Source organism: Culex quinquefasciatus, chromosome 3 (assembly GCF_015732765.1).
Source record: "Culex quinquefasciatus strain JHB chromosome 3, VPISU_Cqui_1.0_pri_paternal, whole genome shotgun sequence".
In the NCBI taxonomy this organism is placed as follows: domain Eukaryota; kingdom Metazoa; phylum Arthropoda; class Insecta; order Diptera; family Culicidae; genus Culex; species Culex quinquefasciatus.
Window position 1 is genome coordinate 67,775,830 of NC_051863.1, and position 16,291 is coordinate 67,792,120.

Genomic DNA, 16,291 nt, shown 5'->3' on the forward strand with positions numbered 1-16,291 from the left:
TTGATACCCATATTGCCACAACTCGTATGTTTCTGTAAATGTCCCCCCAGGCCCCGGGGGAACCTTCTTTGAGGCCACCGGCCACTCCTGGTTTTGGCCACCACTGTCGAATTGGCCATTTTTCATGAGAACCGCCGCATCATAGCGACTTCCACGCAGTCCGCTTCGCTCGAATTTCCTCCTTCTGCTGCCGGTGGTTCTTCCTTCTGGTTGCTGGTCCTCTTCTTCTATTGGCCGCTGCTGCTGCTGCTCCGCGCCGGCCCGACGTGCACAGTTCGAGTGCTCGTTCCAAAGTGACTTGCTTTTGCGAAATTTTCTGCTTAAATAGCGGCACAGCCGAAGAACGGCACAAAAGGGGCGCGGTCTCGAATGCATACGCTCGCTCTGATTGGTCATCTGTCCGATTTGTACTGAAAAATTACTCATTTTGATTGCATGTTTTAAGTGCTTTAACTATGTTTAGTCAGACTATCTATGTAGTTAAACAATAGCTGAAGTCTTCCTCTTTCGATTGGTGGTCCAACCGTCTGGATTGATTCACAGGGAAAAAAGATATAAGCGTTCAAAATGTCCCCTTTTTTAACGCTTAAAAGTGACGCTTTGGATCGAATTTCTGAACTGGCCCCCCAATATAGTAAGTAGAGACATAGTCCTATGTCAAAAAACTTTCTTTTTCATACGATACGCGAATTACGTCAGTCCATAAACCACTTACAATCAGGTTGTTTTACGTTTTTATTGATGATTCCTTAAAAATATTCAAATTGTTCATTATTTGAAAAAAATCATCGTTTGACAACCTAAAAATCACACAATTGTCAAAAATGTGTTTATAGATTAATTAAAAAAAACTTGTTTTCAATTACTCGAGTTAAGTTTTCAGATTGGCCGCAAAGACCCAAGTAGCACTCATAACTTGTCGACTGTTGAATAAAAGTTAGACAATTGTTTTTGATAAACATACGAGAAAAAATCTGAACATAACTTAAATAACAGTTTGTTTCACTGCTTGTATAACTGACTTATGTAACTATCGTGTTTTGTGCCACAAAAGTGTTAAAACACAGTCAATTTCACTCTTTTCCAACAAAACACAACTTAGGAAAAATTCTCACCTATTTGGAGGGTTCCATCCAATTTGCTGATTTACACTGTTTAAACAACTTATTTTGGAACACCTTCGGTAGAAACTTGCTTGCTCACTTCCGTTTGAGGTATTTATCAATTGATTTCAGTCGAAAACGCTTTTTATGAGCTGTAATTAAACGTCAAAATCCTGATATGCCATGATGCTGTTTCTCATCTGCATTGTTTTCCTCGCAAACAGTTTGTTGAATAAGAATAATATTGCACTGTTTGTTTCACTGCTTATCTAACATTGTCATGTGACGGCATCTTCTGAAAAATGGGCGTGGCCAACCATTCTATAAATAACCTTAGGTTTTCTCGCTTTGTTACACAAATGTTATCGGAGAATAGGTTATATAACTGATATTCAACAAACATATTCAACTTGACATTGCGTGTTGTTAGGTGGTGTAAATTTGTACGTGAGGTATTTAGAGTTTCAATAATGTTTATTTATCGACGATTGCAATAATTTTAATTGTTGACCGATTATTTATAAAAATATCGCCGGTAAAAGCTACAAAAAATATCAGCTTACGGAATTCATGAAAGAGAAAACAACAAATTAAAATCACACCAATTTTCAATGTTACTCCGTGGTACGGTAATCGAAATGACAGTTGAATCGGTTTGTTATAACAAAGTTACATAATGGTGTTATAAAAACTGACTTGAACCAAACTTATATAACTTTATTTCCAATGACAGCCTTTTCTGGAGTTAAGTTGTATAGCTCACTGCAGTATAACAAAGCTGGCAGCAGCCTTCTTATTGACGTTTAGGCCAGCTTGTTTACTATGAAGCCTCGTGGAGAGATGTGGAAGCGCGCCTGGACCTGCCGTGGAGATAACAAAAGTCGTCGAAGTCATCGGATCGAATCTTGGGAAAGACAAAGTTCATCAAAAAAATGAAAATCTAAAAGTTCTCCATGAAGAGGGTTTCACAAGAATCACAGTTAGAGAGCGCGAAAATATTATTTTATTTTTTTTATACATTTCAATTTTTTTCAAAATAAATCGGGCAGAAACAAGCGTACCAAAATAGTCAGAGATACTATTCATATTGGCTTCGTCGTTGATTGAAATTCTGATAAGAACTGTTTGTTTACATGTAAGTTGGGTAACGGTTAGACAACTGTTTTCAATCCATCTTTCCTTTTCAGTGCGCGCTTTGATTTGACAGCACAGCCGTTAACCACGCCCCCTTTTTTCGTTGAATCTCTTGTTAGCTAGCACAGTGTTGTCAGATACATTTGTACAACTTACTCTGATAACTTGCATCTTATTCTGGCAAGTTATACAACAGAAAAAAGTGCGCTTTTTCCAATGCACAGGAGTTGTAGAACAAGTTGTGGTAACGAGGCCGTTTGGTTATACAACCAGTTAGGAAATACGTTTATCTGACAAAGTGTGTTGCTTGGGAGAATATTATGTTATAATTTATTCAAGCCAATTATTATTTTTTGTCCCTCGACCAAAGTCCAAGTAACAACAAAAGTCAAATCAAAATCAATTATTAAGTATTTTTTTACGCAACCTATCATCTTCCATGTTTGCAAAGAATCACCATTATATCATTTGGCAAGACGAAGACTTCTTTTTTTGCCATGAATAAAACCTACCTTTCTAATGAGTCTAAAATTTTGAAGATCTGGCATCCCTGTTTCAGGTTATGACCACTCAAGTTTTATTTCAATATGTGCTTTATTGAAAATAGTCTGCAAGAACACTATGCCCGGATGGTCAGGATCCATCATCCGACTTATTGTTGGTTAGGTATTCGAAAAATATTCCAAACAAGTCTAGAAAAAAAGGACTGACAATCCTGTCTCAAGTTATGATCACTTCAGTGATATTTACTTTGTCTTTGAGGCCGTGTACTACTAAAGTACACAAAATTGGTTGAATAAATTGATGTTTGGTTTCACTGTTTAATATATTTATTTACCTATATTTTAACTTCATGTTTTCCTCAACAATCTACACTTTCAGATATCAACGATCACGCTTTAGTAACTTAAGTCTTTTTTACTGTACAGTAGTTGTTCGGTAACTGGGCTGAGAATGTAGCCCAGTCACCGAATGTTGCTCGTTAACTGGGCTGAACAAAAAATAACGAGGGGACCACCGATGCATAATATTTCCCAGATGATATATAAAAATAAAAGTTACTCAAATTTATTTACAATGCTTGCTTTTCATATTTCTTTAATTGTAACTTGAAATTAAACAAAAGTTTGAAAAATCTAAAAAAAAATCCATTAACCCCTCGGTCATTTTGGTTTGTTTTGGTTTTTTGACGTTTGTCTGCTTTTTAACTGGGCTACGGCCCAGTTATCGAGCGCCCAGTGAAACAACGCCCAGTTACCGAAAAATTACAATATTACGCAGCTTATTTGTCCCTTTGGTTAATTAACACTCTTTGATTTCCAAACGATCCTAACCCTTGTCCGGCACCAACTCCCTCGCCGACTTGGTCCCAAACAACCTCCGATCCCGTTTCGCGTGCTTGCTCTGCCGGAACCTATCATCAGTCCCAAACAACCAATCCATCATCCCAAGTGGACTGTAGCACTGGGTAAATCTGAAACGAAGAAATTCCCTCGTTAATTACGTTAATCTTTCGGACGCCCTGCCCCGCCGACTCACTTCAAGTGGTGATAGTCGTGCGCTTCCGGACTCTTGAGCAGCGGCAGATGATAGCCGGAGTGGGTGATCAACGAGTGGTGCACGAGCCAGCAGAACCACAGCACCGCCGTCACCAGGTGACAGTTGAGCAGGGCCGGTCCGATGGAAGCCGGAATCGTATCGCTGACGATGTGTTCCACGGGGTGAACGTAGCTGGCGACCCAAGCGACTGGGGCCGTGAACTCGTGGTGTCGCTTGTGGACAAACCGGTAGATGAGGCGGTGGTGAAGGGTGCGGTGGGTGCAGTAGTTGGTGGCTTCCCAGAGGACCAGACAGATTATGAGGTCTCGGATGATTGTGGTTAGCGGTGGGAGGGCCCGGACATCCGGAAGGGTATGTTTACCTGCCAGGTGGAACCCAAAGTACGCCATAGGTACCGTCAACAGGACCTGGTTGATCAGCACGGTCTTCAGGATCTGGATGATGAAAATGATCCTTGTATAGTACGGAGACATGCGTTTAAACTTCAAACGGCAACTTACCCGCTGAAGATCTGCCCACGAGATCGGTTCGTTGACACCGGGTTGCGTTTTGTACTTGCGCAGAAACCTGGGCCATCCGCGAACATCCATGAACACATACAGACCACCAATTAACCAGTACTGGGAGTATACACAGGCCAGCATAACCCAGACGTGCAGGTTGGCCGGATCGTCACCTGTGGTGTAGTTTGACAGTTGACACCGAAAATTCGAGTCGCCTAAAGTCCCGCAAGGTACTCACCAGCAACGTCCAGAAAATCGTTCCATTTCTGCTGCAAAAACACTTCCAAACCGCTTCCGTTGCGGAGTTCCGGAATGCACGTAATATTGCTCGAATTTTCCGATAACGAACACATAACCGAATGATCACCTTCTTGGTCACGGAAAATTCACTGCTGTGCACACCAACCATTCACCGAAAAACGACTGACTTCAAGTTTTAGGAACGTGGAGAGTTTCACCAGTACTTCCTCTCCGATACGGGTTATGGTTTAATCATGGTGCTCTCCGTCCACCAATTGGACCATTTCTTGCAGTGTTTTTGGCTAGTCTTACTTTCCATTTTTGTGATGCCTTTGTAGTCGTTGCATTTTGACCCAATATCTGGTTGTTATTTTGGCCTTCGTCACACTTGGTGATTCTTTCACCTTCGGTAAAACCATTTCAAGCAAAACAATGTAAACGGACCGAATTAAATTTTCAAACAAAGGGTGTATCCTGCTAACTCCGAATGTAAACATCCACTGACATGAGCAGGATCATTCTACATTTGCAAACTCACTTTGGCCCATTTACAATGTTTTGCTAGATTTCTTTTCTTCCCGTTGGTTTGTTTGGGACTTTGAGGGTTAATAAATAAAATTAATAACCGGCTAGGTGGCTTATATTTCCAGCCTCACAAGCCATAAGGTTCAGAGATCAAATCCCGATCGAATTGGAAATAGAAAATTGCCCTAAAACAACTTGAATTTGGTGGGATTCAAACGTACACCTGAGGATTGGTGCTACCCCATTGGCCCGTGTGGCCTGTATCAGCATATTTCGAATCTGATACGTGGTCAGAGGTTTGAGAGGTTCAAAACAATAAAAAACAATATTTTAAACACTTTTCAACAAACGCTCATTCATAAAACATAATTTATATCATAGAATTCTCTTTTAACACATATTTCCTTCTCTTTTAGGTAATACCTAAGACGTATGACCAGCTTCACATTCGAAAGGTATTTATATCAACTCAATTGAAAAAAAAAAATCTTGAAAGTACACCCAACCGGCGGTCGCATGATTTTGATGCATGGCAGCATGAAAGTATATCAGAATCTGCATGAAATCTGTCCTCATGCATTTTTTGCGATATAGGGGTATGACATTTTTGCCCGTTACCGACAATTATCGACATTACCGACGGCAGATTGATTGTATTGCAGAAAAAAAAAACCTTAACAGAACGAGGATTGAACCATCAACTTCTAGGTTGCTGATCCGACACGCTACCACCGCGCCATGGACGCTTGATGAATGGTGAGGGACAGACCGCGAACATAATGTTCTCTCTAGATTGTTGCTCGGGGACGCGCCAGCATTCTATGTGTTGGTGAGAACTGCAGATCGCTGACGTGTTTACACGCGGGCAAAAATGATCTATGGGCTTGCTGCAAAAAATGTAATAAAATATAACATTTTCTGCAGCAAATTCACTGTTGCAGATTTTGAGATATATTTTTCGTTTGGGTGTAACTTGTATCGAAAAGTGACCAAAAAGGTCCAAAACATGCTACACCGGTTAAATTTCCATGAGTGTGTCCGTTTAAGGCAGAAAGTGAAAGTCCTTTCCCAATACAATACTGTTTAATTCGACCCACGTCGGTCAGCTGCACGTAACCGTAACATAAGTGCTGTAAAAAGTGTAAATGCTTCTAAATTGGAACTAACTGTCTACCATTTGGGCTGACAAGTATCTTTTTTGACTTGAAAAGTCTCAAAGATAATTTTTAAATTTTTGGAATAATCGATGATCAAATATAGACCCACCTACCCCATCTCGAATCAACTCCTTTTATCAAACAAAACAACTTGAAGCGAAATAAAATAAAAAACTACCCAAAACAGGCACCATAACAGCTGATGATTGCACGTATGTGAGACCTTCCTTCATTACCCACTGCTTTGTTGTAGATCGGCGAGACCGCATGCTCGTCATCGAACTTGAGTTCGATTGTTGTGATACATGTTTTTGAAGTTTTACGAAGAAGACAGGGTTTGAACTAGCTTTCAAGTATGTTTTTCAAATTTTATTTCTAATTTTCAAGTGTTAAAAGGTGTTAATACTCAAGATTGGTTAAGAATCTATCAGTGTGAAAATGTTGAAAACCGAATCTTAGCCGTGTTGCCAGTTTGATGGAAAATGTAGACAGTGCTGCTAGTGGTAGCTGTCTTATTACTGATTAGCATTACGTGTAATTGCAATCTATGTACCGTAAGTAATTAATTGGAGATATGTTATGCTTATCCAAATAGATCAAATAATCGCACTGAAATTAACTTAAAATTTTCACTATCATGTTTTTTGTCAAGATCACACAAAAAAACAAAATTTGGACATTAAAAGTAGTGATTTAATCGCAATATTTTTTAAATAGTCTTTTCTGATAAAAATCCACATTTTGAAAATTGTATGCTCTTTACAATGCACAGTGGTCCAGATCGCAAAATTAAGTGGAAACGGATTTTCCGAAAAATGGTAAAATTTTGGAGCTTTGGTGTCTTCAGAAGAATTTTTGCAAATGGAAAGGGGCAATTTTAAGCACTAGGTTGCATTTGAAAGAGAAGAACTAGCACAACTAACGCTAAAAAAATCCCAGGAGTGTTTTTCTTTAAACTCGAGATATCTTCATTTGAAAAGGCTAATTTTCAAAGGGAAAACCTTATGGGACCACCCTAACGAATTTTTAAAATTGTCCAAATATATGTTTTTCCATGTAATTTTGCCCGCTGAATCCGATTCTGCCCTCAGAATAGACCCAAAGTGTCGCAAAATCGATTTTTGGTCATATTTTGGGTTTCCATGTGGACGTTTAATAGTAGTTTATGCAACAAGTTGCAAAAAGAGGATTTTTTCAGCACGAGTCGTACATTTATCCAACGATTGAGTGAAAGTTTAAGTCTAATTTTCATATATTTTGTCAATAAATCGTTTAAATCAAAAAAATGTTGAAAAGTGTTACTTTTCGAAACAAGTGCTGAAAAGTTCAACTTTTCAGCACCCATTTCAGTGCTGAAAAGTAGAACTTTTCAGCATTTATTTTGAAAAGTGTTGCTATTCGATATTGCTATTTTTGGTACAGAAAAGTAGGCTATTTCGTCGTTCAAGAATGACAGGAAAAGTAAGTAGTTTCACGACGGAATTGCAAAAACATATTTTTGAGTTTTGTTTATTGTTCGCTAAATCAAATTACGCTTCTTAAAATGTCCGCTAATGTACGTACTAAAACTTCAAAATCAGCTGTCAAAATAATGTTGACATTTTAACCCAATTGTTCTACGCTTTCCGAGCACGTGGTTTCGAGCTATTGACAGCTGAACAATTCTCTTCCATAACCGGAAATGGATTTTATTTTTATTTTTTGATTTGGCTCAAACTTTGTGGGGGCCTTCCCTATGACCAAAAAAGCTATTTTGGTTCACCCATACAAGTCTCCATACAATTTGGCAGCCGTCCATACAAAAATGGGACGTACATATTCAAACAGCTGTAACTTTTGAGTGAATTTTCTGATCAATTTGGTGCCTTCGGCAAAGTTGTAGGTATTGTTGAGGACTATTGTAAAAAAATAGGTACACGAAAAAAACTCACAAACTTCTTAAAGCGGCTGTATCTAAGCAACCCGAGGTCCAATCTTCAATGTCTCTTAGACAATTATAGCAAATTACGTCAAATTTGTTCATGCATAAAATTTCGATTTTTTTTTCCAAAAATCACTATTTTTTCAAAAAATCAAAACTCGGCGGCAGATTTTTTGACCATGTTTCTCTGTGGCTCAAAAGTTGCGGGTTTTTAAAACCGACTCGATTTCGTGGAGAGTTGCTCAGCTGTCAATTATTCTACAGCGTGACGTCACGATCGCACACGCACACACATTTTCATTTAGACATACGTACAAAAAAAATGTAAACAGTGCACGCAAGCTGTCAAATCTCTAACCTAAAAATCGAGTCGGCGTAAAACCTTATTAGTAAATTCGGAATCGCAAATTACAATCTGTTTTTTAAAAGAAACAATAATAACTTTGAAAAAATATTATTAGCTGCATGGTTTCCAACTCCAACGCAGTTTGACAAGACCCAAAAGCCTCAAAACCCGGTCGTTAACATGTAAACGAATGCGTGCTGTGCACACACGCACACGGTACACAATGAATAATTGAACATGGTTATGCATTCACACTTCCACCAGCACCAACACCCCTGACGCGGCACCGCCCACGATCGAGGATTCGTACGTCACGACGAGGCTCATAAACTTGAACACATCACGTCAAAACTTTGGCCGGCCGAATTCGGTTACTGCAGCATGCATTATTAACCAGCTGGAAGGGGTGCGGCATGTAACTTCATTCCGACCAAACCGCCCGACGTCGAGCCGTCAAAGTCTTTGTTTACATAACTGTCACAATGCACGCTGATCGAAGTCAACTCGAATTCAGCCTGCACTACAGTCGTTTACCCTTACATAAAATAATTGAAATTGAAAAAGTATCAGTCACGACTCTTTTACAGTCTACACTGGTGTTGGTGGTGAATGGTAAAATGTTGTCGACGGCGATGATAATGACTGTGATTAAAGTCTGCACAAAAATCAGCGTCACAACCCGATGAGCATCGACCAGAAGTGCAAAACTTATATGGTCTTATGAGCTCTCGCAGCACTGTTTGACGTCTGTGCATTGGCAATGAGCTTGACAATAGAGTAGCGTGACGTGTGGGGGGTGGCACGCAAACAGAGCACACTTACAGCAGCTCACACATACAAACCGAAGTGGCAAACCATGTCGAGTGAGCTCGTTTACAAACGGCGATCATGCTGGGATAGACTTTGATTTAGCAAAAAAAAAAAGAGATGTAACTCAAAAAAATTAAAGATTGATCTAAAACAACAAACATTGACCTTTTAAGACCAAGAGGGTGACACTTCCGTTCCCGGCCTTAATTGTGTCCCATTAAACCAATTTGAAACATGATGCTTCTTCCTTCCGAGCGTTTTAAAATGACCCAAACTGTGCTACTTGGCGTGCATTTGATGACCGGCCACCCCGTCCTCAAAACTAACTGACCGTCAAAAAGACAATTAACCCACAGCAAAGCGCAAAGGGTCTCCCGCTGAAATCGTGGTCGGTCAAGTAAATGGCAAACAAGACCATAATCACGCATCGAGTTGGTGGCCGGCCTACCGGCGGAGTTGGGTTTGTTCCGCGTAGTGGCCGTTTGTGGGACCTATAATTGAATAGTTTACACGTGTTGATTGGTTTTTTTTTTTTGGTTTCGAGTTGAAATATTCTTCCTCGATGCAGTCATGCAGATGATCAAACGCGGGAAGTTTAACCAATTATGCAAGGTTGATGTTGAAAAGGTTAAAAAGCGTACCTATTTTGTCGTAATGAGCTAATTTTTGCATCGGGATTTTGAACAGACGTTCATCAAGTCATTTAACGTGAAGACTTCCATCATTATCATGAATTTGCGTGTAAAGATATAAATTTAGCTTCGCTTTAAATATTTTGACAAAATTGATATCGTCATTAATCAATAATTGCCAACTAGGACGTCAATGACTGTGCCACAAAATTATATAAATTTTGAAGCAAAATTGATTTAGATCAAAAATTCCTTCAGTGGCTTCAAGAAGGCAACAACCGGCACATGCTGATTCCTTTTGGTGTTGAAATTCGTTAAATTGAATTTAATAATAGTAGTTTATGCAACATGTTGCAAAAAGAGGATTTTTTCAGCACGAGTCGTACATTTATCCACCGAGGTTCACCGAGTTGGATAAATACGAAGAGTGCTGAAAAAATCAAGTTTTGCAACGAGTTCCATACAACATTTTTTGCAATTCCAAAAAACACACACTGAGTGAAATTTTATGTCAAATTTTCATGTATTTTGTCAATAAATCGTTTAAATCAAAAAAAAATTTTCAAAAAACTTTTCAGCACCCATTTGAGTGCTGAAAAGTAGAACTTTTCAGCATTTATTTTGAAAAGTGTTGCTATTCGATTCTGTTATTTTTGGTACAGAAAAGTAGGCTATTTCGTCGTTCAAGAATGACAGGAAAAGTTAGTAGTTTCACGACGGAATTGCAAAAAGAATATTTTATAGGGATGATCAATTTTCTTCGAAAATGATCAACGGCTTCACCTTAACACTGTTCGACATTATCCAATGATTGTTTTCAACACAACAAAAACAAACCATATGCAGAGTTTTTTATTACCACAATTTCAATTTTGGCTTTTTGTGTGTTTTTGAAACCGCCTTGGTTTAGGGGTATTCAAAGGCACTCAAAACGCAAAAAAATATATTTAAAAAAAAAACTCCAGGTATAAATTTGAAAAAGTCAAAGTTAAATATAAATTTCCCACACGTTCAATTTATAACACTGAAAAATGAGATATCGTCAGTTGAAAATTACAGTCTGTAGGAAATTTTCTCAGCAGTTTTTCGGAGATGATTTTTTTCATGGACCATCCATAAACCACGTGGACACTTTTTTGGGCATATGTTATCCCCCCCCTCCCCCCTTCTTCCCGTCGTTGAAAATTGTTCATTCAAAAAAAACTTTTGTATGAATAGTGTCCCTCATGAAGTATTTTGAAAATGCAAAAAAAAAAACACTAGTTTTAATTTTTTTTATTTTTTGATATATTTTAGAGGACATCAAATGCCAACTTTTCAGAAATTTACAAGTTGTGCAAAAAATCTTTGAGCGAGTTATGAATTTTTGAATCAATACTGATTTTTTCAAAAAATCGAAATATCGTTGGTAAAAATTTTTCAACTTCATTTTTCGATGTAAAATCAAATTTTGAATCAAAAAGTACTTAAGTGAATTTTTGATAAAGTGCTCCGTTTTCAAGTTAAATTCATTTTTAGGTGACTTTTTTGAAAATAGTCGCAGTTTTTCATTTTTTTAAATTAGTGCACATGTTTGCCCACTTATGAAAAAAATATTTTTCAAAGGCTGAGAAAATTCTCTATATTTTGCATTTTTGAACTTTGTTGATACGACCCTTAGTTGCTGAGATATTGCCATGCAAAGGTTTAAAAACAGGAAAATTGATGTTTTCTAAGTCCCACCCAAACAACACCATTTTCTAATGTCGATATCTCAGCAACTAATGGTCCGATTTTCAATGTAAAAATATGAAACATTCGTGAAATTTTCCGACCTCTTCGAAAAAAAATATTTTCAAATTTTTCAAACCAAGACTAACATTTCAAAAGGGCTAAACATTCAATATTACACCCTTTTAAAATGTTAGTCCTGGTTTAAAAATTTTGAAAATATTTTTTTCGGAAAGATCGGAAAATTTCACAAATGTTTCATATTTTAACATTGAAAATCGGACCATTAATTGCTGAGATATCGACATTAGAAAATGGTGTGTTGTTTGGGTGGGACATAGAAAACATAAATTTTCCTGTTTTTAAACCTTTGCATGGCAATATCTCAGCAACTAAGGGTCGTATCAACAAAGTTCAAAAATGCAAAATACAGAGAATTTTCTCAGCTTTCCAAAAATATTTTTTTCAAAGGTGGGCAAACATGTGCAATAATCAAAAAAAAAATGAAAAATTGCGACTATTTTCAAAAAAGACACCTAAAATGGATTTAACTTGAAAACGGTGCACTTTATCAAAATTTCATTTAAGTACTTTTTGATTGCAAATTTGATTTTACATCGAAAAATGAAGTTGAAAAATTTTTACGAGCAATATCTCGATTTTTTCAAAAAATCAGTATTGATTCGAAAATTCATAACTCGCTCAAAGATTTTTTGCACAACCTGTAAATTTCTGAAAAGTTGGCATTTGATGTCCTCTAAAACAGCGATTCTCAACGGGGGTACCGAGCCTACTTGATTTACATGGCAGGGGGTACCAGCCTAGAAGAAGGTTGAGAATCGCTGCTCTAAAACAAATCAAAAAATTAAAAAAAAGAGTTTTTTTGCAAATCAAGTTTTAGTGACAAAAAATTAAATAAAAAATCACCAAAAAAATTTTACCGTGTATCATTTTTTTCCAGTGTAGTCCATATCCATACCTACAACTTTGCCCAAGACACCAAATCGATCAAAAAATTCCTTCAAAAGATACAGATTTTTGAATTATCATACATCATTTTTGTATGGCCAGCTTCCAAATTTGTATGAAAAAATATATGGACAAACTAATGATGCAAAATGGCTTCTTTGGGCATACCGAAGGCACCAAAAAAGATTCAGTCGGATTAAAAAATACAAAAAAAAATCGAGTGACCGAAAACCGAGAGAACTGCTCTTATGCAAAATTGTTAAAATAGGGATTTTATGGTCAAAGATTAATTCAAATAAAAAAAAAAGAATTAAAAAAATACCTTATCTAATCTAATACCAACTTCAAGCACTTTTCTTGTCAATATTAATAATTACAGTACATCCGAGAACACTTGCACGGCTTCTTTTTCAGGGGGGTAGTATTTTTCGAGAAATAGCAAGAAAACTGTCATATACATATGAAAGTGTGGAACATCCCCGTTCATTTGCGGGGCGAACGAAAATCTTTGGTCGGGAAAAATCAAAGTTATCCTCATTTGAAGTTTTTGAACTTTTTTCCTATGGGGCCAAATTTCGTCTATTTCAATTTAGCATTGTTATAAGTCTACATGGGCATGATTTATGGTTCAGATCATATGATTTCTTATGAGAAATGATGCAAGGAACATTTTTCCTGAAGCACGCAAAGTGATTGAAAATAAGGGAAAAAAGTTATAAAGGTTTTGTTGGAAATTTGGGAGATTTTCTGATAAAATTGCACACCTCTTTCCCAAAAAACTGCAATATTTTTGATATTCAGATCATTATTTTGATTAATTCTTTTTTGAAAAATGTTTCTGGGCCCATTGAGTATACAAATCACTACAGAAAAGTGTAATTGGTTGGGTTTATGCTCAACTGTAAGCCACTTTTATGAATTTTGGATTTCAACCGAATCAACATATTTTTGTTTGTTTTTGTTATAAAATGTACCATTATAAAATGTACCATTAGATTTTCACATTTGTATTAGTCTTATTAAACCTCACAAGAGATCTCGTACTTATATTGAGGTCAGGTGATAATATTGTAAATCAAAATCAAATCAAACCATCCACATTAACGACCCCAGGTCTTTTGTGGTCTCTATTGAAAGTTTCTGCTCGAACCTAGGAGTCCGAAGGCTTGAATGGGGAGAGCACCCAAACCTCTTTCTACTCCAAGGAACCTTCTACCCCAGTGTTTGAACAGACGACCTTTGGATTGCGGGTCCAACCGCCGCCAGCGATTCCACCGGAGTAGGCTTGGTTTGGTGTGTTGTTTGTACTTATGGCATGGAGACGACTCCTACACCTGGAATGACTTAACGGCCTAACAACAACCAAGGCCGGAACCGACGTTTTACTTCCTCATCCGATGGAAAATTGGAGCAGATGGGAATCGAACCCGGAATCATCCGCTTACAAAGCGGACAGCGTAACCATTGGGCCACGCACTGCCACTGTGATCAATTATTTGTGTGTTTTTTAGCAAAACAATTTAATTGTTGTATTGTTCGTTGTTTCAAATTTGGATGCCAGACTTGTTTAGTATGTTAAGCTCAATTATTTGAGATTAAATTAATAGATTTACCTACATTTAAACTTTTTAATGATTTTTACGCAATATTTATGTTATTACCAATAATTGCAAGTTCAACTCTGTAGTTTCAATACAAATAATATAGCCCAAATGGAAATACAAATTAACAAAAGGCATAGAAATAGAAACCCTGTGATTGTATTTACACTGCATGTCTCAATTAGATACAAAACATATCATGTGGACCATGTACTCACAAAAAAGTGAAAATTTAATGTAAACGGTACATTTTATAACCAAAACACACAAAAATATGTTGATTCGGTGAAATCCAAAATTCATAAATGTGACATACAGTTGAGCTTAAACCCAACCAATTACACTTTTCTGTAGTGATTTATATACTCAATGGGTCCAGAAACATTTCTCAAAAAAGAATTCATCGAAATAATGATCTGAATATCAAAAACATTGTGGTTTTTGGGAAAGGGGTGTGCAATTTTATCAGAAAATCTCCCAAATTTTCAATAAAACCTTTATAACTTTTTTCCCTTATTTTCAATCACTTTGCGTGCTTCAGGAAAAATGTTCCTTGCATCATTTCCCATAAGAAATCATATGATCTGAACCATAAATCATGCCCATGTAGACTTATAACAATGCTAAATTGAAATAGACGAAATTTGGCCCCATAGGAAAAAAGTTCAAAAACTTCAAATGAGGATAACTTTGATTTTTCCCGACCAAAGATTTTCGTTCGCCCCGCAAATGAACGGGGATGTTCCACACTTTCATATGTATATGACAGTTTTCTTGCCATTTCTCAAAAAATACTACCCCCCTGAAAAAGACGCCGTGACTTGAAAATGTATTACTAATATTAAAGCCGCCAGCCCTACTGCGTTGTGTTTACCGCAGCGAGGATTCTGAGAACGGATCACATTTCACAGAATCTACAAGGGAGGATGGATGCGTGGACATACCGTACCAAACGCTTCTCAAATTAAAAAAAATAAAATAAAAAATACCTAATTTGCGAAAATCTAAAAAGCTACACAAAGTATTATGTCATGTTATGTCAGCGACCAAAGGTCGGATCAACAACTTTAAAAGATTTAATTATATTATATGAAGATATTTATTTTGTAGTAGGTAAAAATAGACACATTTTTTGAAAATTTGAAAAAAAAACATTTTTTAAATTACTTAAATGTATTTGTAGCTTAAGGGGTTACATACATGTAGAAAATCACAAAATTTTATATTACAGATTATTTGATAAATCCACTCAAAACATGATTTTGAATCACTCCTGAAAGTTTCATGAAGATATTTAATGATTAAACTGAGTAAGAGACGATTTAATTTAATGCGCAAAGCGGGCTGTCAAACTTTGTTGGCGTTTTTCTCTAAACCCCGAGTTGATTTACGGGTGCCACGATATCTCGAGATGGGATGGACCAAATTGGCTGAAATTTTAGGTGAAGACTCTCAATATGTATCCCGTGTGCATGACGAAGCCCAATTTTTAAAATTAGCTTTTCAAAAAATACAAAAATCAAAAACAAACGGTTTTTTAATATGAAAAACACAAAAATATTTTTATCTTTTTTTATAATAAACTTTTTGAAAATCGGGCTTCGTCATGCACACGGAATCGGTTTAACGAGTATTTACCAAAATTTTGAGCCGATTTGGTCAAGACTGTGTTGAGATATCATGGCACCCGTTTTTTGAAACTGCTAACTTAAAATTGCTATATCTCAGCAACGATGCAGCCAAATATCTTCAATATTGTTTTGAAAGTAGGTGAAAATGTATATTTTAATGACATGAAAAAAGAATTTGAAAAAAAGTTGAGGTGTGTGCTCATACTAACCTCTGACTTTTTTGCCAATATACATGTATGTAACCCCTTAAACACCTGATAAAAATATAACAAAAGTACTTTCCGATTGCAAATGAAGTAAGTTCCTAAAATTAAGCTTAAATTTGTAATAAAAATATTTGTTCACAGCGATAAACCTTATTTTTCTGAGTACAAGGACCCTTTGAACGAACGCCAAAGGGTTTTTTTCTAATGGAATTTTAAATCAATTTTTAAAAAAATAACTACTCG

The 16,291-nt window shown here is 36.7% G+C and overlaps 2 protein-coding genes across 9 annotated transcripts in view; one reads left to right on the forward strand and one right to left on the reverse strand.

Annotated features, from left to right (window-relative positions):
• The window catches only part of LOC6046890 (signal peptide peptidase-like 3), a 105,286-nt gene that overhangs the window by 65,920 nt on the left and 23,075 nt on the right, over positions 1–16,291 (forward strand). The window lies entirely within an intron of this gene.
• On the reverse strand, positions 3,555–4,653 carry LOC6044288 (fatty acid hydroxylase domain-containing protein 2). Its single transcript, XM_038265662.1, has 4 exons — positions 4,539–4,653; positions 4,298–4,473; positions 3,777–4,231; positions 3,555–3,711 (listed from the first exon to the last, which is right to left on the reverse strand). The coding sequence occupies exons 1-4, from the start codon at positions 4,651–4,653 to the stop codon at positions 3,567–3,569; spliced, it is 891 nt and encodes a 296-aa protein (XP_038121590.1). The 3' UTR covers positions 3,555–3,566.